This window comes from Ursus arctos, unplaced genomic scaffold (assembly GCF_023065955.2).
Source record: "Ursus arctos isolate Adak ecotype North America unplaced genomic scaffold, UrsArc2.0 scaffold_25, whole genome shotgun sequence".
Lineage (NCBI taxonomy): Eukaryota > Metazoa > Chordata > Mammalia > Carnivora > Ursidae > Ursus > Ursus arctos.
Window position 1 is genome coordinate 12,667,858 of NW_026622930.1, and position 22,699 is coordinate 12,690,556.

Consider the following 22,699-nt stretch of genomic DNA (forward strand, 5'->3'; position numbering starts at 1 on the left):
TTCATTTTTATACTTCAGTTTAATTTGTTAGGTTCTGAAAGTTGTCTTTTTCTTTTTTTGGTTCACTTTACCTCATTAAAGATCTCCGTCTATAATTATTTTATTTACAGTGAGATAAGACACAAACCTTTTGTGAACTTTCTCTGTATTCCACAATGTGTTCAGTATGTTTATGGTAGTGATTTTACTAAAACCCAGAGCATCCGATTTCTAGTATTTGCAAAGAATCATTTTTTACAATTCATTTTCGGTTGAGAGTGTGGTTCTCTGAGCTTGAATCAGTTCTGCCACTTCTTACTCAAGTCTTTTGGCCTGTTCCTTATGTTCCTTGAACCCATTTCCTCATCTGTGAAATGGAATTACTAAAAGTACCACCTTCATTGGCCGTTCTGAGGATTAAGTGAACCAATATGTGGAATATGTTTAGCACAGAGCCTGGCATAGACAAGTTCCTTAGGAAGTGTTGGTTTTCCTCCTCCTCAGGAGTATCGCAGCCTTCCACTGATCCGTATGTCTGTGTATATCATCTGTTGCTACTAATTTACTTCCTGAAGGACTGACCTGAATAACACAGAGGGTACAAGAGCCCCTCCCTTAAAGCTCTCTCACAGTAGTGAGTGGATCCGAACAGAGTTACGTGCTAACTACTGTGAAGATGTGGGCAGAGTGCAAGGAAGCACTGGTCTGGGTCAGAACTCAGACTGGCTCCAGAATGGTCTGACTAGTCTTGAACTTCAAAAGTGGGACTGGGCTTACCCATCCCGGAATGTGTTTACAAGGGAAGAGAATTCACACGCTCTAGAGATGAATTGGGGACCTAGCCCTTCCCTCTCATAGTGGTGTTCCTACCCTTCCTCCTCCCTCCTCCTTGTACCCCTTCCAGCCCTTTCCCCCTTTCTCTAGGGAAATCGATGCAGATACCTGCTGTGCCCAAGATGCACCCTGCTCTTCCAGTTCCTCCACTTGGGGGAGTGGCGCCACTCACAGGATTTGCCCAGCTGAGCCCTTAGGGAACACTTGGCCAGGCTGACCCACTGAGCCATGACTTACTGCCCAGAGATGTAAAGGGGATTCATCAGGATTGCGGACAATTTAGGGCATTTTAATATTTTTTTAAATCTGAAGATCTCTTTTGTTTAAAAATGGCAGCTTACGTTCCTTTTAGATTTTTCCGTAAGTATAAGAGGGAGACTTGAGGTGCTTGATTTAAATGTATGAGATTCTTATTAAGAACTGTTTTCATTGGTTTACATCAACAGGAACACCTGGAGATTTTATCTGCTGTCTAAAATGTCCTAGTTGTTCCAGAATTGGATTGTGGTTAATTGACCATAAGAACAGCTAGTTTCCTACAGCTAAAAATATTGAGAGAATACCAGTAAAATATAACTTTGTTAGCGTGGTTAGATATGTAAATACCAAGGTTTAGACCTAGAAATATATTTGGCATACAATCAAAGAAATCTATGAAAGAGCTATTTTTTAAAGATTTTATTTATTTGAGAGAGAGAGAGAACATGACAGAGAGAACGTGCACGAGTGGGGTGGGGAGACACAGAGTGAGAAGCAGGGTTCCTGCTGAGCAGGGAGCCCGACGAGGACGTGGAGCCCCATCCCAGGACCCTCAGATCATGACCTGAGCCAAAGGCAGACGCTTAACCGACTGAGCCACCCAGCCATCTCTATGAAAGAACTATTTGAAACAGCAATGAAGATACTTTTTCATTCAAAGATTGTTTGTTGTGCATTGTAACTTTCAACTTCCAATAAATTACCGTCGTATGTGGTATTTTAATTGTTTTTATTTTTTCTTCTCATTTTCAGCTTATGGAAAAGTATTTCTGGTTCGTAAAATCAGCGGTCACGACGCTGGCAAGCTGTACGCCATGAAAGTCTTGAAAAAGGCCACAATAGTGCAAAAGGCCAAAACCACAGAGCACACAAGGACCGAGCGGCAAGTCCTGGAGCACATCAGGCAGTCGCCATTCTTGGTGACCTTGCACTACGCTTTCCAGACAGAAACCAAACTTCATCTCATTTTAGGTAAGTGTCCATCGTCGGTAGACTTCTAACGAGAATGCTTTTTCTTGGGTCTTGAGTTGCAACGAACTCAAAGGGCAGCATAATTCAGACTTAGAAGAAATGAAGTGTTTTGACCTTCATTCCTCTCTTTGTGGTGACAATTCATCCTGACTTGCTCTGGATTGGGGACCTCCCAACCCGAAGGAATTTCTATTTTTCTATTCCACGTTCCTTTATTAATCTTAAGAAATACTTGGGTCATTAGGAGTGTCTGCTTCCCCGGGCAGCATGCTCCCACGTAAATGTGAGGCGCTGAAAGGGGAAGTGGGCCGCAGTTTCTGCTTTAGGAGTTCTCAGGAACATCCAGTTTTGGACAGACAAAGGGATGTTTATGGAAATCAGCAACTGAGAAAAATAAAAAAGAAAGACTTGTATTCTTGGAGGTGCTTTGCATTTGTGGTGATAAACATGCATTTAAATGAGATGCCCACCAATCAGTCAATGGATCGCTCCCATTTCTACCCACAAGCACTTTCTGAATCCTTTCCTTTCCCAAATAGAGTTGGACCATCGTCTATGAACTTTGAAATTGTCCTCTGTTACATGTTGCCAGATTGCTTTGCAGAGAAGTTGCACCATTTTCTGTTCCTGCTAATAGTAAATGGTGGTACTGCTAATATTGCACTCTGTCATCAAGGACTATTTCATTTGTTGCAGTTTTAGTCCCATTCTTGTGATAATTTGCATTGACGTATTACAATCTCCTAGTTATCAAACTGTTCTGAGGATTATATGAGCTAGAATTTCACGTAGTGCTCTGTAAGCATTAGCTATTTCTTGAGTGCCTACAGTATGCCAGCACTATGCTAAGTATTATCCACGGTAATCACTAATCCTCACAACAGTGTTGCTAGAGTCCCCCCATTAGCGATGTTGAAGGTTCTAGAAGCTCTGTTTCCTGAAGTTACATATCTTGTGTAAATTTGAGAATGAAGGTTGGAACTTAGGTCTGACTGATTTCAAAGTCCGCCAAACAGTGCTGTCTAGATTCTTTGATCATTGGTAGTACAAACAGGTTCTTAAATGTATTTGGCAATTTTGTTGAGTGCATTTTGGAAATTATACTTTTGTTAATGATGCCTAAAATTGCATTCACTTTTTGAGTCATGAAGTTACACTTCAGGCTCGGTTTGCAATGCTTAACATCAGCTAATAGTCCTGAATCTCTTACACAGAGAGACCACACCCTCCCCTGCCCTGTCACAGTCCCCATGAATGTCATCGTCTGTCTGTTGTTCCTACGAGTCAGTATCATTTGACTCTTCTTTCTGCCTCCTGTGTGCATCTGCTCAGCTGTGTTATTTACTCATTCGTAAATATGTATTCCTGGAGTATTTTTACCTAGTTGTCAGGGACAGAGCATTTTAATACAATGGTTTCAGATATTCCAGCAGCAGAACTCTTACCCCAAGTGAAAACACAAACGTTCAAATGGAAAAGAAACAGAAATGACTACCACTGCCCGCATCTGAGCTCAAGGGCACAAAGCCCTACCAGTTTATTTTCCTAAAAGAATTTCCAGGGAAGCTTTAGGAAGTCCATGAAGACTGGTTGAGAAATAATTACCTTATTATTTTTTTTTTTACTTCTAAATTTTTTTATTAGTTAGAAATTAAGTAACTTAAAATACTAACGCATGCCATTCTCTGCTGCTAGAGACACAAAGGGGCAGATGGTTCTGGAGTAATTATTGTGATCTCTTCAGTTAGACATACTTTAAAATTATGTACACAGAACCAAGCAGAGCAATTTATCAAAGTGGAAATTAACAATACATAAATGCAAAACATCATGAAGATATTTTAAAGAAATTTGTGTTTCCATTTCTAGTTAAATTTATTCTACTTCTATCTGTAAATACATCTTAAACAAGCTTTCACTAGTTATTTCTCTTTTTTTTTAAGATTTTGGTTTTTTTTATAATATTTTTTTATTTTATTTAGTCACCATACAGTACATCCTTGGTTTTTGATGTTAAGTTCCATGATTCATTAGTTGCATATAACACCCAGTGCACCATGCAATACGTGCCCTCCTTACTACCCATCACCAGCCTATCCCATTCCTCCACCCCCCTCCCCTCCGAAGCCCTCAGTTTGTTTCTCAGAGTCCATAGTCTCTCGTGCTTCATTCCCCCTTCTGATTAACCCCCCTTTCTTTATCCTTTTCTTCTTCTACCAATCTTCCTAGTTCTTATGTTCCATAGATGATAGAAACCATGTGATAATTGTCTTTCTCTGCTTGACTTATTTCACTTAGCATTATCTCCTCCAGTGCCGTCCATGTTGCAGCAAATGTTGAGAAATCGTTCTTTTTGATAGCTGAGTAATATTCCATTGTATATATGGACCACAGCTTCTTAATCCAGTCATCTGTTGAAGGGTATCTCGGCTTCTTCCACGATTTAGCTATTGTGGACAATGCTGCTATGAACATTGGGGTGCATATGGCCCTTCTCTTCACTATGTCTATATCTTTGGGGTAAATACCCAGTAGTGCAATGGCTGGATCATAGGGTAGCTCAATTTTTAACTTTTTAAGGGACCTCCACACTGTTTTCCAGAGTGGCTGTACCAACTTGCATTCCCACCAACAATGTAGGAGGGATCCCCTTTCTCCACATCCTCTCCAACAATTGTTGTTTCTTGCCTTGTCAATTTTTGCCATTCTAACTGGCGTAAGGTGGTATCTCAGTGTGGTTTTAATTTGAATAGACACTTTTCCAACGAAGACATACAAATGGCTAACGGACACATGAAAAAATGTTCAAAATCATTAGCCATCAGGGAAATTCAAATCAAAACCACACTGAGAAATAATTACCTTATTTAAGCTTCTCCCTTTACAGTGAACCAGCTCACAAAAGTTAATCATGTGCCTAAGATCGTACAAATGGTATAAGCCAGAAGTAGCAAGAACCCACCCTCCCAGACTGCACCATCACACAACAGCTCTTCTCTCCCCTCTCCTCCCTCTTTTTCCGGTTCTCTTATCGTAACCCTACTCAATCTTTTTTTTTTCTCTTTTTACTGCTTATTGTAAATAGTGTAGTTTTTGTAAATCATGTTTTTAATTTAAAAGTAGAGGAATGGAATATTTTGTATTTGATTAAAAAACAATAGTCTTCTGTAGTGTTGCTTTTTAGCCGTTGGTTCTCCATTAATTTTGCTCTTTGTCAGTGGCACATAAATAAACAGTTGCAGAACAAAACAGGAAAACCTGTTTCTCATGGCAGCTCAAGAGTAGAATGTGGACTAGAATAGCACATCGGCTCCCTCGTGAGTGAGGCAGTGCTTTTGGAAAGCATGCCCTCTACTTCCTCTCTGCATAGGCGTATTTAACATAATTTCTCTTTGTGCGTGTTTATAGTTGTTATGCGACTTTAAAGACAAAACTTGTCAGAATCTTAGAACAAGACTTAATTATTAACTGTCTTTACGATTCAGTTTGCAGTGCTTAGAATGCACAGTAGGTCAATTCTCCAAATACCGTGCTGTACACGTAGCCCTTGTGTGAGTCTACTCGAGCTCCCGTAACGAAACACCACACACTGGGTGGCTGAAAAAAGCAGGCATTTATTTCCTCACAGTTCTGGTGGCTGGAAGTCCCCAATCGAGGTGCGGCAGTGTTGGTTTCCCCTGAGGGCCATAAGGAAGTATCTGCTCCAGGCCTGCTCCCTGGCTGGCACTTGGCCTCCCTCTTGCTGCCTCTTCACACGGCCCTCCCTCTGTGCCCTGGTGGGGCTTTTTGTGTTCAGTCATCCTCTAAGAAGGATACCAGTCAGATTGGATTAGGGTCCACCCCTGATGGCCTCATTTTATAAAAGTTACTTAATTACCCAGTGTTCAAATACAGTCACATTCTGAGGTACTGGGGGTGAGGGCTTCAATGTATTAATTTGGGGGTAGGGTGGGGACACAATTCAGCCCATAACTGTCTCTAAAGTTTATTGATTAACTGACTTTATCCAGTTTTGTGTACTGTTAGAGGTCGATAGCAAGAATTTTCATGTGGAGCTCTTCAGAGACCCAGCTGACCTTTTTGTCTGAAGAATAAGTAAACATTATAGATCTTTTTAAGTAATATATTTTAAAAACTATTTATTACTACAAAAGCACATATATGCATATAGAAAATATGGAAAAGCAAAAATCAGAAAAACATTTTCACTACTTAGAGTTTACCTCATTCTGCAGCACTTGGCACTTACTTAGTATATATCCTTCTAGATCTTTTTGTCTGTGTGTCTGCCTGCATGTATGTTTTGTTTGTAACCAGTGTTTTTTTTCAGTTAATGGTGTCTGCCTTTCCTGGTTAATAAACTTTCATTTCATTTAATACCCAGTGGTACCAGTTATTTATTGCTCATAATAAACCACTCAACAATTTAGATGCTTAAACAATGATGTATTTTCCCTTATTTTTGTGGGTTGGCTGGCAGATCTCTGCTGGTTTGGCCCGGGCTTGCTCATGGGGTGCTCAGCTAGCTGGAGAGTGGGCTGGGCTTGAAGCGCCAAGATGGTTTTGCTCTCATGTCTGGAAGCTGGTGCTGGCTGTTGTGTGGGGCACCTCTTATCCTGCAGCGCAGTAGATCAGCTTCTTCGAAGCATGGCGGCCTCAGGGCAGCTCATGCAAGGCTGCCAAGAGGGCAAGGTAGAGGCTACAAGGCCTCCCAGGGCTAGGCTCTGGATCTCACACAGCCTCACCTCTGCCACAAGACCGGCCCAGAATCAGTGGTAGAGAAATAGACTTTGCTGTTGTTGTTGTTGTTTTTAGCTTTTATTTTTTTAGTTACGGTATAATGGACATACAGCATTATATTAGTCTTAGGTATATAATGTAATGATTTGATATTTGTATATATTATAGAATAATTACCAAAGTAAATCTAGTTAATGTCCCTCATCACACATAGTTACAGAATTTTGTTGTTGTGATGAGAACTTTGAAGATTTAACCTCTTAGCAAGTTTCAAATATGCCATACAGTGTTATTAACTATAGTTGCCGTGCTGTACATTACATCTCCATGACTTACTTATCTTCTTTCTGACTTATCTTATAACTGAATGTTTGTACCTTTTGACTCCCTCCACCCATGTTGCCTACGTCCCCCCCACCTCTGTCTCTGGCAACCACCTGTTTTCTTATACTTATTAGCTTGGTTTTTTTGTTTGCTTTTTGTTTCTTTTTAGGGATTCCACATATAAGTAAGATCATATGATATTCATCTTTGTCTAATTTATTTCACTTAGTGTAATGCCCTCAGGGTCCGTCCATGTTGTCACAAATGACACAATTTCATTCTTTTTTATGACTGAATGGTACTCCATCATGTATACATGTACCACATTTTCTTTATCCATTCATTCGTTGATGGGCACTTAGGTTGTTTCTGTATCTTGGCTATTGTAAATAATGCTGCAGTAAACATGGGGGTGCATGTATCTTCTTGAGTTAGTGTTTCTGTTTTCTTCAGGTAAATACCCAGAAGTAGAGTTGCTGGATCCTATGGTACTTCTATTTTTTTATTTTTTTAAAAGATCTTATTTTTAAGTAAGCTCTATACCCAACATGGGGCCCAGGGTCACAACTCCAAGATCAAGAGCTGCATGCTGTACTGAATGAGCCTGCCACATGCCCCTCTCTTTTCAGTTTTTCGAGGAACCTCCATACTGTCTTCCAGAGTGGCTGCACCAGTTTGCAGTCCCACCAGCAGCGCACAAGGGTTCCCTTTTCTCCACATCCGTGCCAAAGACTTCGCCTCCTGATGAGAGGACTACAAGTAATTCGTGGCTATCTACCACACAGGTCCATGGTCACTTTTCATTAATTGTCAGATAGTATCCTTCACAGCTGATGTGTCCAAACCGTGATCCAGTCCAGGAACATGCACTCGGTGTCATGTCCTTGACGTTTCTTAATCTGGAGCATTCCCTTTTTTATATTGGTCTGAGAAAATATCTTGTAGTATCTGTTAGCTCATCCCTCTTTCTACTGAATTCCAGTAGTTGGGAAGTTAGATCTCATCTTGATAGATTGACATTAAATGTTTTAGCTGGAATAAATCATAGGTGATATTGCATGTTTTGCATTGAATCACGTCAGGAGAAACCCATTATCTGGTTGTTAGTAATGCTGAGACTGAATTACAAAGATGACAGTCTGCTCTCTTTATAACAGGACTATGTTTTTTCCTTAGAAGTGAAAATAACTTCTGTGATGTTTTGACATTTTATGGTTTTAACAATTAACACTCAATAATTACTTGCTTCAACCAACTATTTAATTATGAGTTGCAAAATGGTGATTTTCTAAATCTATCATTTCTTCTGTATTTATTGGCTGGCATTCTTTGGTTAAATACGGCTTTTTTTGGTCATTCCTTGGTTACCCTGAGATACAGTTTCTAATGGAAAGGGAAGAAGCATTCCCTTTGCCTGTCAGTATTCAAAGTAAGAAGTTAAAAAGCTTAACTCAAATGGGGTGTATTTCAGGGTCCCTGATACCAGCTCCCATCCGTCATAACCAGAGGTAGCTTGCTCTGCTTACTCTTCTGACCACTCTTTTTTTCACTTAGCAGTGTATCCTAGAGCTCACGCGGCCCAAGTTCATGAAGACCATCTTGGTCTTTTTTATCCCTTCATAGTTTGCCATTCTGTTCCAAAGTGTGCGCGGCCAGCTAGTTCTCTTAGAAAGGGGACGGCTGTTTCTAATCCTCTATTTTGTTGCTTCAGGTATAACTTGCATGTCATTTCCCACTTGCCTAGGAAGAAACTGTACTTGATTCCTGGAAGGAGATTACTAGATCTGTATTTCGCACGTACCCTTCCATAGGAGTTGTACCATTTTACACTCCTGCCAGCATCGTATTCGAGTGCCGTTTCTCCCACTGGCATCGTCAGACTTGAGATGCTCACCTGTCTCCTAGGTGAGGAGTGGCGGCTCCGTGTAGAGCTAAAGCGTATTTTTCTTCTTGGTGAGGGTGAACATCTTCGCTTATGCTTAAAAGGTAATCTTTTTTTCCTGAGAATTCTTTATTTGCACCCTTTGGCCATTTTGTTCTTAATTTTCGAGGAGCTCTTAGAATAACCATTTGCAATATGCATTATAAAAATTTCCCTGCTTTCCATTTGTCTCTTGACTTTATGATGTTTCTACCATGTAAAACATTTAAATTTACGTGTAGTGGAATTTATTTTAGAACTATTTTTATGGCTTATGGATTTTCAGTCATAAGCCATAAAAGATCTTCTCAACTTTAAGGTTGTAAAGGAATTTACCAATGTCTTTTTCCACTGCTTGTATAGTTTTATTTTTTGCATAGAGTATTTTGATACATAGGGACATAAAATAGAATCCAACCTCATCTTTTTCGAATGGCTCCTAGTTCTCCCAGCACCATTTAGTAAAAAGTCCAAGTTTACACTGACTTGAGTCTCTGCCTTTCCCGTATTTTAAATTCTCATATACATTAGGGTCCGTTTCTTGATTCTTTGTTGTGTTTGGTTTGTTGAATCATCTGCCATAATCACACTATTTTAGTTTATCAGAGTTCTACAGTGTGCTTTAATACCTGGCAAGGCTAGTCCCCTTTGTCTTTTATTGCTCTCATTTTTCAGAACTTTTTGGGGGCCCATCATATTTGTTTATTTTTTAACAAGAACTTTAAAATCAAATTGTCTAGTTCTGGGGTGGGGGGAGCTTGTTAGGTTGTTTTCATTGGGATTGTTTTGATTTGATTTGATTTTTTGAGAGAGAGAGAGCGTGCATGTGCAAGGCGAGGTGGGTGGAGGGAGGGGGAGAGAGAGAATTAAGCAGGCTCCATGGCCAGCAGAGTCCAGTGTAGGGCTCAGTCTCACGACCCTGAGATCACAACCCGAGTTGAAAGCAAGGGTCCAGTGCTTTACCATCTGAGCCACCCAGGCACCCTGGGATTATTTTAAATTTTAAAAAATTTAAGGAGGGGTACCTGGGTGGTGCACTCGGTTAAGCATTGGACTCTTGGTTTTGGCCTCAGGTGGTGATCTCAGGGTCATGAGATCAAGCCGTGTGTTGGGCTCCACGCTCAGCACAGAGTCTACTTGAGAATCTCTCTCCCTCTGCCCCTCCCACTCATGCTCTCTCTTTCTCTCTCAAATAAATAAATCTTTAAAAAAATTTAGGGAGAATTGATATTTTTATGATACTGGTTATTCCTGTTTTAAAAACATAGTTAAATCTCATATGTTGAAATCTACTTCTGAGACCTTCAGGAGTATTTTGTCATTTTCCTCCTACCCAAATTGCTTAAGTTAATTTTAGATATTCTGTCATGTGTTGCTGTTGTACATAGGGTCTTCTCTTCCACCATATCTTCTAGCTGAGAGCTGACAGTCTTTTTTTTTTTTTTAAAGATTTTATTTATTCGACAGAGATAGAGACAGCCAGCGAGAGAGGGAACACAAGCAGGGGGAGTGGGAGAGGAAGAAGCAGGCTCACAGCAGAGGAGCCTGACGTGGGGCTCGATCCCATAACGCCGGGATCACGCCCTGAGCCTAAGGCAGACGCCCAACCGCTGTGCCACCTAGGCGCCCCCGAGAGCTGACAGTCTTTGTACGTTAATTTTATACCCTGCTGTCTCACTGCATTTTCTCACCCTCCCGCAGCACTTGGGTCCCACCCTGTTCTTTTTCAGCCTGCCCACAGCATGCTGCTTGGTTTTGTCTCTCAGTTTTGCTGAAGGAACAGGTTATGGAGGTTTACAATCGTTCTTGATGTTTTTTAGGATGTTTTGGGAGCAGACGTGGAGATTCACATCTAGGTTGCTACCACACTTCTCCTAGGAATCATGGCTCACTGGGGATTTCTTGACCAGTCTTGTTCCCTTGGGATAACATTTGCCTGATTGGCACAAGCTTCTCCAAATGATACGATTATTATAATGTCAGTATTATCTTGACAGATACTTGTCTTTGACATTTGCCGGCTATGGAGTATAGTAGTCCTCTCAGAACTGAGTATGTACGACTGTTTCCTACAACACACTTTCTTTAGTGGCTGTTAGCTCCATTCATTTCTGTTGTTTCTCTGGTCTTCTGGGGCTCAGGTGTGGTGACTAGACTTGTCCTCCCAGCTGTAATTTGTTGACTGATCCTGTGAACCCGTCTGTTATAAGTCACATTTCTGGCTGTTTTTTAAAAAAATCATTAATATCTTCTTAGGCTCTGTTGTAGTTTATATCTAATGGCATCATATGGATTGATTGTATTTTCTCCTTTATATATTTTTTTAGCCTCTCCAAATCTTATAACATGCAGACCATAGTTCCTTTTAATAACTTTTTCTATACCTTTGTCTGTATGGTTACAACAAGAAATATACAAATATTTTCATCTGTTCTCTTTCTCTCTGTCTCTCTGTATCTCTTAAAATTCGTATTTGTTTTAACTAACCGTGGGAGGGACTTCTATGTGGAAAATAATCTATAAAAACAATTTTTCTTTTGGTGTTCTCTGATCTGTTAGCAGTAATTTTGTCAAAACACCAGCTGATTTATGACTGTGTACACTACCAGATTTATTGGTAGAATTAAGACACTAAAGAAGACAGCAAAGAAGCAAATCACAAAGGGTTTTATAAAGGTGATGCCAAGGAGAATTGTTAGCAACAAATGCCGCCCCAGCCTTGTAGACAGTTCTGTCTCTGCGAGTCATCCTTTCGATATGAATTAAAGGTATTTGAAGCATTAAAGTTTCACTTTTGAGTATTAATATCATCTCAAAATTTACAACATGAGGATGTTGCTGAGATGGTAAGAGTTGGGAGTGGATCATGATACATTGCAGTCAGTGGTATGTAACAAAACAGACAGTAACTGAAGGGGTATCCTTGCTTTGAAGTAAATATGACTGATTCACAACAGTGGTAGAAATATCTTAGAACTTTATCACGATTTTGATACTCTGGAATGCATTCGCAAGGAGGTGTGCTATTAGAATGTTGAGCTAAAACCAAAAGAAAAAAAATATAAGATGACTTTGGCACGATATTAAAAAGAAATTATTTTCAGGTGTGTATGGTACCTCGCGTTAAGACTGTAATTGAGATACCAGACAAGAGGAGGCACAATCGAGGGATTTGGGTGGTCTGCAGGAGGAAGAGTAGGTGAAAACGAGAACCCTAATGTGTAGCAGTTAATGTATTTGAGGCCAGTCTGAAGGAAGAGAAAAATTTGTAGGAAAAAAAAAAATTAAAAGAAGGCCAAGTGATAGTGTGTGGTGGGAGTAGGAGGGGAGGGCAGATGATGGGACTAAAAGCAGTTAGCTCTTTGGAATTTGCCACCATAAGAGGAAACATGAAAGAGAAATGCTAAATAAGAGAATTTGCGGGGCGCCTGGGTGGCTCAGTCGTTGAGTGTCTGCCTTCGGCTCAGGGCGTGATCCCGGCGTTCTGGGACCGAGCCCCACGTCAGGCTCCTCTCCTGGGAGTCTGCTTCTTCCTCTCCCACTCCCCCTGCTTGTGTTCCCTCTCTCGCTGGCTGTCTCTATCTCTGTCAAATGAATAAATAAAATCTTAAATAAATAAATAAGAGATTTGAGATTAAAAAGGTTAGAGGGATGCCTGGGTGGCTCAGTCGGTTAAGCATCCAACTCCTGATTTCAGCTTAGGTCATGATCTCAGGGTCTTGGGATGGAGCTCTGTGCTGGGCATGGAGTCTGCTTAAGATTCTCTCTTCTTCTCCCTCTGCCCCTCCTACTTGTTATCCCTCTCTTTCTCTCTCTCAAAACAAATAAATAAATCTTAAAAAAAAAAAAAAAGTTTAGGTGACTAGAAGTCAGAGTATTCCTGGAAATAAGTAGGTCTTTGGAGAGTGAAAGCAGAACTAGAGGATCTGTCTTTGAAAAGAGGAGGTGTAGGATTTCACCCTTCTTTTTGTCTGTCTGTTCTGCTTCCCCTCCTGCCAGCTCATTTCCATGAGATTGCATAAACAAAACATAGCCTTAAGAAGTTAACCCAGCTCTTTCCATGGTTGTCTTTTTACATCCTCAGTGGAAAGTAGTGCTGTGTAGGTCATCTCTGTAATCTTCGGTAACATTTGAGGACTCATCCAACTCAGTATCTTGGATGGATTTCAGTTCTCCACCTGTTAATAGAAGCACATAAACTAAGAACAGCGGAGAGTTTTCTGGGTTCAGCAGTAAGTCACAACAAGTCAGATGTGCAGAGGTCTTGAGCTACTCAAACTGTCCTCTGCCAACTAACAGTGTATATTCCTTCTCAACAAAGTGAATTTGTTCCGTGTTCTTAAACCTCTTATAGCATGACTTCTCAACAGTGATGCTCATAATGTGAACAGAAAAAGTTGTTGTAAATACTTAGAAGTGACTTTGAATACCTATTTTTTGTTTTGAAATAGAAATAAATAATATGTACATAGAAAGTAATAATTGTGATTGAGAGCAGATGCTGCTTGCTTTCATGTTAATTCCATAAGGTATATTTTCCCAGGCTGATTGAGATATAATTGACATATAACATTGTATTAGTTCAAAATGCACACATAATGATTTGATGTTTGTATATTGCAAAATGATTACCATAGTGAGTTTAATTAACATCCATCACCTCACATAGTTATAAATTATTTTTCTTCTAATGAGAAGTTTTAAGATCTACTCTCTTAGCAACTTACAAATATACAATACAGTTTTGTTAATGAGAACCCCATAAGATACTGTCTGAACTGTATGAATGATTTTGTCTTGGGGAGTTGCTGAAATCCTGGAAATTTTGCGGGGATCTTCAGTTCAAGTTCTTAAGATTAATTCATTGTTTTAAAAAATAAATTTACTAATTTAAAGGCTACTTCTTTCTCTTCCAATCTCTACCCACCTTCTATACACACAGAGACAGACAGACACACACATGCACACACGCACACAAGCGCACACACACAGAGTATGTTATTCTAAATCCAAGAAGGAAATGTGATTGACGATGGGGTAGGCTTACAACAACAAAACGAAATCTACTTGCTATTATTAAATATCTGTGTAAATTAAGTGTCATTGAAATAAGACATAAATTGCATCCCTTATATGAAAAAAAATTGGCCTAAGTTAAAGGAACATCATCCTAGTAAAATAGAGAAAAAGATTTATTTTATTTTATTATTTTTTTAAGAGAGGGAGAGAGTGAGCACAGGGGCAGGAGGGGCAGAGGGTGAAGGAGAGAGAGAGAGAGTCCCAGGCAGACTCTATGCCCAGCAAGGAGACTGCATTGGGCTCGATCTCACAACCCTGCGATTATGACCTGGGCTGAAATCTTAACCAGCTGAGCCACCCAGGCACCCTGAGAAAAAGGTTTTTTAAAAGGGAACTATAAAGAATCTAGCATTGCAATGTGTAATCATTTTCTACAAGGACATATAAGTGCATTACAGCACTAGAATTACTGACATTGGTAGAAGTCTTTGGTGCTTTAATTTGTTACTTCTCTAGACATAAACTTCACCTGAACTTCTGGATGAAACCTTTTTTCCCACAGTCCGTGGGCCTAATACTGAGCCGCTTTAGAAGCATAGGTGCCCTTTTAGGACTCAAAAGTAGAATACATGATGGCTCATTATGTGAGATGATATGTGCCTTTGAATTCTTCAAGTTCACTGTGTAGGTTGCCTGGAGGATTCTTTGGGATATTGACCCGTTTGGTACAAGAGGTGAACTACATCAAGATACTGTCAATTCTAAAACTCTTCATTCATGCCACAAATATTTGCCTGCTTCCTATGCGCTCAGTGCTTGGAAATAGTAGCAAACCACCTAGACAAGATTCTTGTCCTCAGGGCCCTGTAATCTAAAGTGGGTACGGACATTAAATAAATTAGTACACAATTAAGTAATTAGTTGAAGTAAGTATTTGGAAGGAAATGCAGAGGGCACTAATGAGAGCATGTAATGAAAACACCTAGGACCAGTCTGGTTGTCAGGCAAGGCCTTCCCAGAGAAGTGACATTTTAAGTGTAATTTAAGAGGAAGAATTGAAGGTAGATGAGCTACGGAGGGGATAGGGAAGAACATTCCAGGCACAGGGCTCCACCCAGCATGCATGATAGCCCGAAGACTGGAAGGAGCGGTAGGGGGCTACCAGAAGGCCAATGTGAACGCAGTGGAAAGAGTGCTGCGCAGCGTGGTTGTGAGGCCAGATCATGCAGGGCTTATAGATCTTGGAGTCAGGTGGACTTGTGTGACCTTGAGCAAGTCCCTTGGTTACAAGCATGATCTACAACTTACTAATGTCTCTATTAGCCTTTTCTGCATAGCAGACTAGCCCAAATTAAGTGGCTTTCACACAGCCGTTTTGGGGGAACTCTGTTTGGGCTCAGCCCACAGGGATGGTTCTCTCACTTTGCTCTCTTTGAAATCTTTCTCTTGGTTTGCAAGGGGCAGCTGAAAAGTCAAGTACTGCGAGGACTGAAAAGTGCCCATTACTAGTGACACGAGGTTGCTTTTAACCTTCGTCCGTGGTGATATCATGAGGGTGGAAGTTGTTCTGTAGTATATGGAGGTGTGGATAGAGCCTGCGGTGGGCAGAAAATGGCGGCCACTCCAAAATACTCACATCCTGCTCCTCAGAACCTGTGAATACATTGGGTTACAGGACAAACGAGAATTAAAGCTGCAGATGGAATTAAAATTGTTAGCTGACCTGAAAATAGGGAGATTTTCCCAGATTATCTCGGTGGGCCCAGTGAGGTCACAAGGGGGGTTTAAAAGTGGAAGAGGAGGAAGGCAGAAGAGGAGAGTCCAATGGAGATGTGACTACCGAAGAAGTGAGAGTGACACAGTGTGAGAAGTGACTTGACTGTCTCCGCTGGCTTTGAAGATGGAGGGGACCACGAGCCACAGAGTGTGGGCGGCCTCTTGAAGCTGGAAAAGACCAGGAAACAAAACTTTCCCCCAAAACTTCCAGAATAAATACAGCCCTGCCGACACCTTGATTTTAGCCCAACGACATGCATGTCAGACTTCCAATCTACAACACGAAGTAATAAATTTGTATTGTTTAAAGCCACCAGGGCTGTAGTAATTTATTAAAGCAGGAATAGGAAGCGAACAGAAGGTAAGTAAGGAGAGTCAGATATCCACATAGACACTCTAAAGAAGTATTTCCATGAAAGGAAGAAGAGAGAGAAGATGGGACATGCAAGATTTAGGGAGAATGGTAGTGTGTTTTTAAATGGGAGCGATTTTGTGGTTTTGAATTTTCACATTATTTGTGTGATTTCTGAGTTATTTTTATGCTTCTTAGAGACACAGCATTGGAGTGCTCATCTGGCACTCCAACTACTATCACATAAAAATCTTTAAAAGCAAGTTAATTGCACTTGAATAAAAATCAGATCTCTCTGCAACTTTAAAACTTGATGATTGCACTAAAATATCAATTCTATAAGAACATTTCTCTTTAGTCTAATACTGACTAAAACTAAGTATACCCTACTAGTACTTTATGGTAATATATGTTAAACATTTATAAGCCTTGAAGTTATGCTTACATTGAGAAAGTAGATGTTTGGACACCATAAATTTGAATTTTATGTTTAAATCATTAAAATTAAACTTGGCATTATTTTTCAGTCCTATGAATTATAATTGATCTCTGTAAATAATAACAGTGGTTAATAGTCACCATGCCATAAGTGCTTACTGTATCTCTGGCCAGGTTTAACTCTTGATAGCTCATTGAATCCTTATGACAATATTAGGTGGGGGTTTATATTCACATTTTACAGATAGAGAATATGAGCCATTAAACATAATAAGATCCATTTAGCAAATACAAAAGAATTTAGAATCATTTTTATCTTATGTTGGCTTTATTGTGATTTTTTTTACAAATCTCTGCTTTTTTAAATAATTTTTTAAAATGTGCATATAATTACGTTAGTTTCAGGTGTACAACGTAGTGACTCAACTTTTCTATGCATTATGCCACCTCACACAAGCGTAGCTAGCTACCATCTGTCACCCTGCAATGCTATTACAATACCATTGACTATATTCTCTATACTATTATGCTTTTTGTTCCCATGACTTATTCATTTCATAACTGGAACCCTGTTGTGCCCATCTCCCACCCCCTTCCCTCTGGCAACCATCAGTTTGTTCTCTGTATTTATAAATCTGATTCTGCTTTTTGTTTGTATTTTCATTTTTTTTTTTGTTTTTTAGATTCCACATATGAGTGCAATCTGGTGGTGTTTGTCTTTTTCAGTTTGACTTATTTCACTTACTGTAATACCCCCTGCATCCATCCATGTTGTCACAAATAGGAAGATATCATTCCTTTTTATGGCTGAGTAATATTCCATTATGTAAATATTACTACGTCTTCCTTATCCATTTGATTATCAGTGGACACTTAGGCTGCTTACGTATCTTGGCTCCTTGAAATAATGCTGCAGTAAATGTAGGAGTGCAAAATTAATGTTTTCATTTTCTTTGGGTAAGTACCCAGGAGTGGCATTACTGGATCATATGGTAGTTTTATTTTTAATTTTTTGAGGAACCACCCCACTGTTTTCCACAGTGGCTGCACCAGTTTGCATCCAGCAGAGCATGAGGGTTCCTCTTGCGCTGCATCCTCACCAGCACTGATTATCTTTTGTCTTTTTGATTCTAGCCATTCTGACAGGTGGAAGGTTGTTATGGTTTTGATTTGTATTTCCCTGAAGATTCGTGATTTTGAGCACCTTTCATGTGTCTATTGGCCCCCTCTGGATGTCTGCTTTGGAAAAACGTTTATTCAGGTTCTCTGCCCATTTTTTAATCTGACTCTTTCTTGGTGTTGAGTTGTATAAGTTCGTTATATATTTTTTATATTGACCCCTTGACATATAATCAGTTTTCATATAAGAAGCTTCTCTAAGTTTACTCAAGGAACCAGTAGTCTGTACAAGCATCACTTAAGGTATTCCAGTGTGTGGACTCTGCACTATATCAAGTCCAGCTGCTGCACACTCTGATTTTCTTCCCCTCTTCTTTATTTTGCACTGAAAAAGTTCTGTATCTCAGAAATGCCTATCAGATTGGTAGAAATTTAAACATGATGATATCAAGATTTGGTGAGAACTTGGTTTTTTAAGGCATTCATTCATTGTTGGCGGGGAATGTAAGTGTCTGTAAGCTTTCTTGAGGACAATACTAATAAAATATTGTCAACAATTATGAAAGTTGAATATTTAAGTATGTTACAACCTAGCAATCTAATTCTATGAATCCGTCCTACTAATCTATACCTGCCCAGACAAAACGTAGTCCAACCAACATAGAGAAGATATGGTGGAATTAGAAAATCATCACTGGGGGCGCCTGGGTGGCTCAGTTCGTTGGGCATCTGCCTTTGGCTCGGATCATGGTCCTGGAGTCCTGGGATCGAGCCCCACACTGGGCTCCCTGCTCAGCGGGGAGTCTGCTTCTCCTTCTGCCCCTCACCCTGCTTGTTCTCTCTCTCTCTCTCTCTCTCTTAAATAAATAAATAAAATCTTTTAAAAAATCATCATTGGATCCTAGAGGGGTAGGTGATAGTTTGATGAGGAATATATTATTTCTACATAGTCTCAATTCATCTTCCCACAATTTACCAGTTAATTACAAAGGAAACAGTAACTTTACTGTGGAGAAACCTGGCAAACACCACACTAATGATATACTCAAAATTAACACCAGTATTGGGAGAACTAGCATCACATGCTTCCTGATATTTTCTAAGACAGGTAACATCATCTCATTGATTTTCCTTTTAAGAATACATAACTTGCATCTAATCATGAGAAAACGTCAGGAAAAAAAAATGAAATTGAGGGTTTGAAGTCCACAAGATCTCCGAACTGTCCTCTTCATAGTTGTCAAGATCAAGAAAGAAAGAAAGACTGAAGGTCCAGATTAAAGACCCGTATCTCCAGTGCATTGTGTGATCATAAAGTAGGTCCTGGACTGGAAACAGAAGTAGCTAGAGAGAGCATTAGTGGGACAAATGACAGAATTTGAATAGAGTGTAGATTAGATAATAGTGGGGTTTTTAAAAGATTTTATTTTTAAGTAATCTCCACACCCAGCTTGGGGCTTAAACTCACAACCCCGAGATCAAGAGTCACATGTTCTACTGACTGAGCCAGCCAGGCACCCCTAGATAATGGTATTTATCATGAAGTTTCTGATCTTGATAATTGTACTGTGGTTCTATGAAAGAGTGGTATTTGGGGTTTTTTTGTTTGCTTTTTCCTTAGGAGATGCACACTGTAGGATTTAGGGGTAGGAGCATGATGTCTCCAACTTCTTCTCGGGAAGAGTATGCACATATATAAAAACATGAGAGAGAGAATACTAAAGTGAATGAGGCAAATGTAAATAATTGGTGCATTTGCATACTGGTTATTTGGGGATTCCTTGAACTGTTCTTGCAAATATTTTTTGTAAGTTTGAAATTATATCAAGATAAGTTTCAAAATAAATAGATAAAACCCACAGGTAAGGCATTATGACCTAGGAAAACTTTTTAAATAGGGCCCAGATGTAATGACAGTTCTCACCAGCCTTCCTTGACTAAAGATAATGCCAGATTTCATGTCACTATTTCATATAATGTTAGCTTGTGGAACAAGATTAGAGTATAACACCAAAATGGTGTCATTCAAATTTGTAGCTCTCTTTTGCTCTGACTTTACCCAAAGCCATTATAGTATATCCAGAAAGATGTATAGATTATATATATATGGCCTTTGTATGTATTATTTCTCACAATTGAATATTTGATGAGATTTGGACTGCAGACAATTTGAGGTTCTAATCTCTGGCAAGAACCTAGATGGTAGCTCTTCTGTGTTGCCAAATTCAGATTCCTCCACGTTATGGGCAGGTGGGCTAAGGTGATGACCTCTTAGGAAAAATTAAGGCGCTTTCCACAAGGTTGAGGGTATTTCTGCAGACAAGGCCAAGTACCTTTTCTTTCTTTCTTTCTTTCTTTTTTTTTTTTTAGGAAACAGCCTAGAGTCCATTCCTATAAGATATAAATTAACTCTCTTAAATTATGTGCCATAAATCTGTCAGTGATGATTTTAGCTTGGCACATACTCAGAAAAGATTGAAACTCATTGTTCACTGTGCCCATTAAAAAAAAAAAAAAAAAAAAAAACCTCGGGGTGCCTGGGTGGTTCAGTGGATTAAGCCTCTGACTTCGGCTCAGGTCATGATCTCGGGGTCCTGGGATCAAGCCCTAAGTTGGCCTCTTCGCTCAGCAGGGAGTCTGCTTCTCCCTCTGCCCCTTCCTCTGCTCATTCTCTCACTCTCTCTCTCAAATAAATGAAATCTTAAAAAAAAAAAAAAAAAAAAAAACTTCCATATAGCCCCCCTAGAATATCTACTTTTGGGTATTGTGACGTTCACATGAGCCCTCCAAAACTTAATTGTGAAAAGCATGTAAGCTAGCAAAATTTTATGAACAAATACATAGAATTATTGGCTCTAAGCCATTTACATATTTGAATGACAGAACAGTTGATATTAATGCAGTTTTTTGGACAGTAAGTGGCAAGACCAACTGCATGATGAGGCTGCTCCTAGGAAGTGACAGTAAAACCATATTTGGAGGGAGTAAAGGGCAGTTGTAATATGGCATTAAAAAATCACTCGTTGAAGTCAGACTGCCCCTGTTCATAATCCCTGTTCTCCCAGTCAAAGGATATGCAACTCTGGATAACTTGTTTAGCTTCACTATTCTCTAGCGAGTACCTGTTTTCTCTGGGGATTATACTATTAGAATGTTCCTAAGAGCACTGTTTATGAGGGTCATATTCATTGCCATATCTAAGTGGAATGGGCCCTTACAAGCTACCCAGTATCTCTGGTTGTTATTACTTCTTTGTCTGGTCTTAAAAGCAGCAGGCTGTGTTAAGATACAAATTTTAAAGGAGAGCAGCCAAAACCCTGTTTTATATCACTGAATTCCTACCTGTCAGCAGCCCTTTCCTTCTTCCTGACTCAGGGATTATTGAGATGCTGCGTCCATACAGACAGCAGGAGCCAGGAATGTTCACTTAGTCAATGCCACTTGGTCCATTTTTGTCATATGTCTAGAGAGGCAAAAAAGACTCAGGAATATCAGTAAAAACAGAACATTCTTGTATTGTTTCTGATAGTTTCCCTGTCATAAAGAGAATAAAAACAGCATTGGCTTAAGAAAAAAACAAAAACAAAAACACATACTTCGTGGTTGCAAAGAAATTGGCAGAACCTTAAGAAATCTAATTTCTAGTAATCTAATGAATCCATAATTTGTACAGAAAAGTTATTACTCAGGGTAGACAAGTTGGCATGGACCAAGAGCCCGCCAGGCAGGGTGGACCTCAAATAATTCTAGTAATAGACGGTCCCCACTCAGGGGCTTTATTCAGTCTGAGCTTTTTAGTAAGTCTTTTATGTGAAGAAATGTAATTTATTGCTCAGTAGGAAAGGGATGGGTTGGGGATGGGGTTCCTTGAATTATAAAGCTGAGAAGACTTCCTTTCAGACGTCTGTAAGGATCTGGGTTTTCACAGTGTCACCGACCACGTCCATGCCATTGCTAACTGTCCCAGAATCTGCCTGCATTTCCGAGTCTGGTGTTCTCATTCAGGAGAGTACAAATTTTATAATTCAACTCATGTTTAACAATATCCCTATGTTCTTTTCTAAATTTTGTTTTACTGTTGTCTCACTGCCTGGCTAAGCTGTTTTTCGTTAGGGCAAGCCAGCCCCAGCCTAACCCTAATACGGTTGCCAGCTCTCTTGATAAACACACAAGTGTTAAGACACCAGAAACGCAGTCCCAGCACGTCCTCAGGAGTCAGAGATCTTGTTGAAAATGAAAACCCCTTGCTCCGTTTCACTTTTTAAAGCTCCGAACCTCACCAGTCCAGTTCTAAATGCAGGTAAGCCCCAGGACAGCGATGACAAGCAAGGGGAGAAGTCAGTAAGAAGCAAGCTCGGTGCCCTGGAGAAGCCACACTGGTGTGCGTGCTGTCACGATAAAGTTTACAGTGCTGGCGAGCTGTGGGATGCTACCCTCGGCTGTTTCCATGTGCTGGCAGCCAGCCCACATTGGTTTGTTTGTAAATAAATTTGATAGGAGCTTTTCCGTTCGAATTTATAATGCTGTTTTTAGGGGTGATGTTCCTTAAACTTTTTGGGGGGCTTACAACTCCCTGGAGAATCTCAGAAAGACTGTGGACCCTCTCTTCTCAGGAGAATGCACAGATTCCTAATATGCTTGAAAATAATTGTGCATAATTGCAAGGAATTTACATGAAGCACTTTCAGGATGGTTCACGGAACCTCCTCTTCATGCTCTAAATCCGTCATAAGAATTCCTCTCCCTCGTCTCAGGAGATGTAATTGAGGGTGATGATCATGATAATGGTAACTACCATGTATTGAGCTTTTACTACTTGTCAGACAGCGTGCATGCCTCATATCCAGAAGCAAACTCTGGATCATCCTCCCCAAACCTGTTCTTCCGGCAGCCTTCCCCATCTCAGGTAATACCAACTCCATCTCTTCAGGTGCTCAGGTGGGGTTGGATCTGTACCCCCGCCACTG

At 40.0% G+C, this 22,699-nt stretch overlaps 1 protein-coding gene across 2 annotated transcripts in view; it reads left to right on the top strand.

Moving 5' to 3' along the window:
• RPS6KA5 (ribosomal protein S6 kinase A5) overlaps window positions 1–22,699 on the top strand; it is a 178,927-nt gene that overhangs the window by 73,543 nt on the left and 82,685 nt on the right. For both annotated transcript variants that reach the window (XM_026515454.4, XM_057318628.1), the window contains exon 3: window positions 1,825–2,043. In XM_026515454.4, the coding sequence (XP_026371239.1) occupies window positions 1,825–2,043 (219 nt within the window). The remainder of the gene's footprint in view (window positions 1–1,824; window positions 2,044–22,699) is intronic.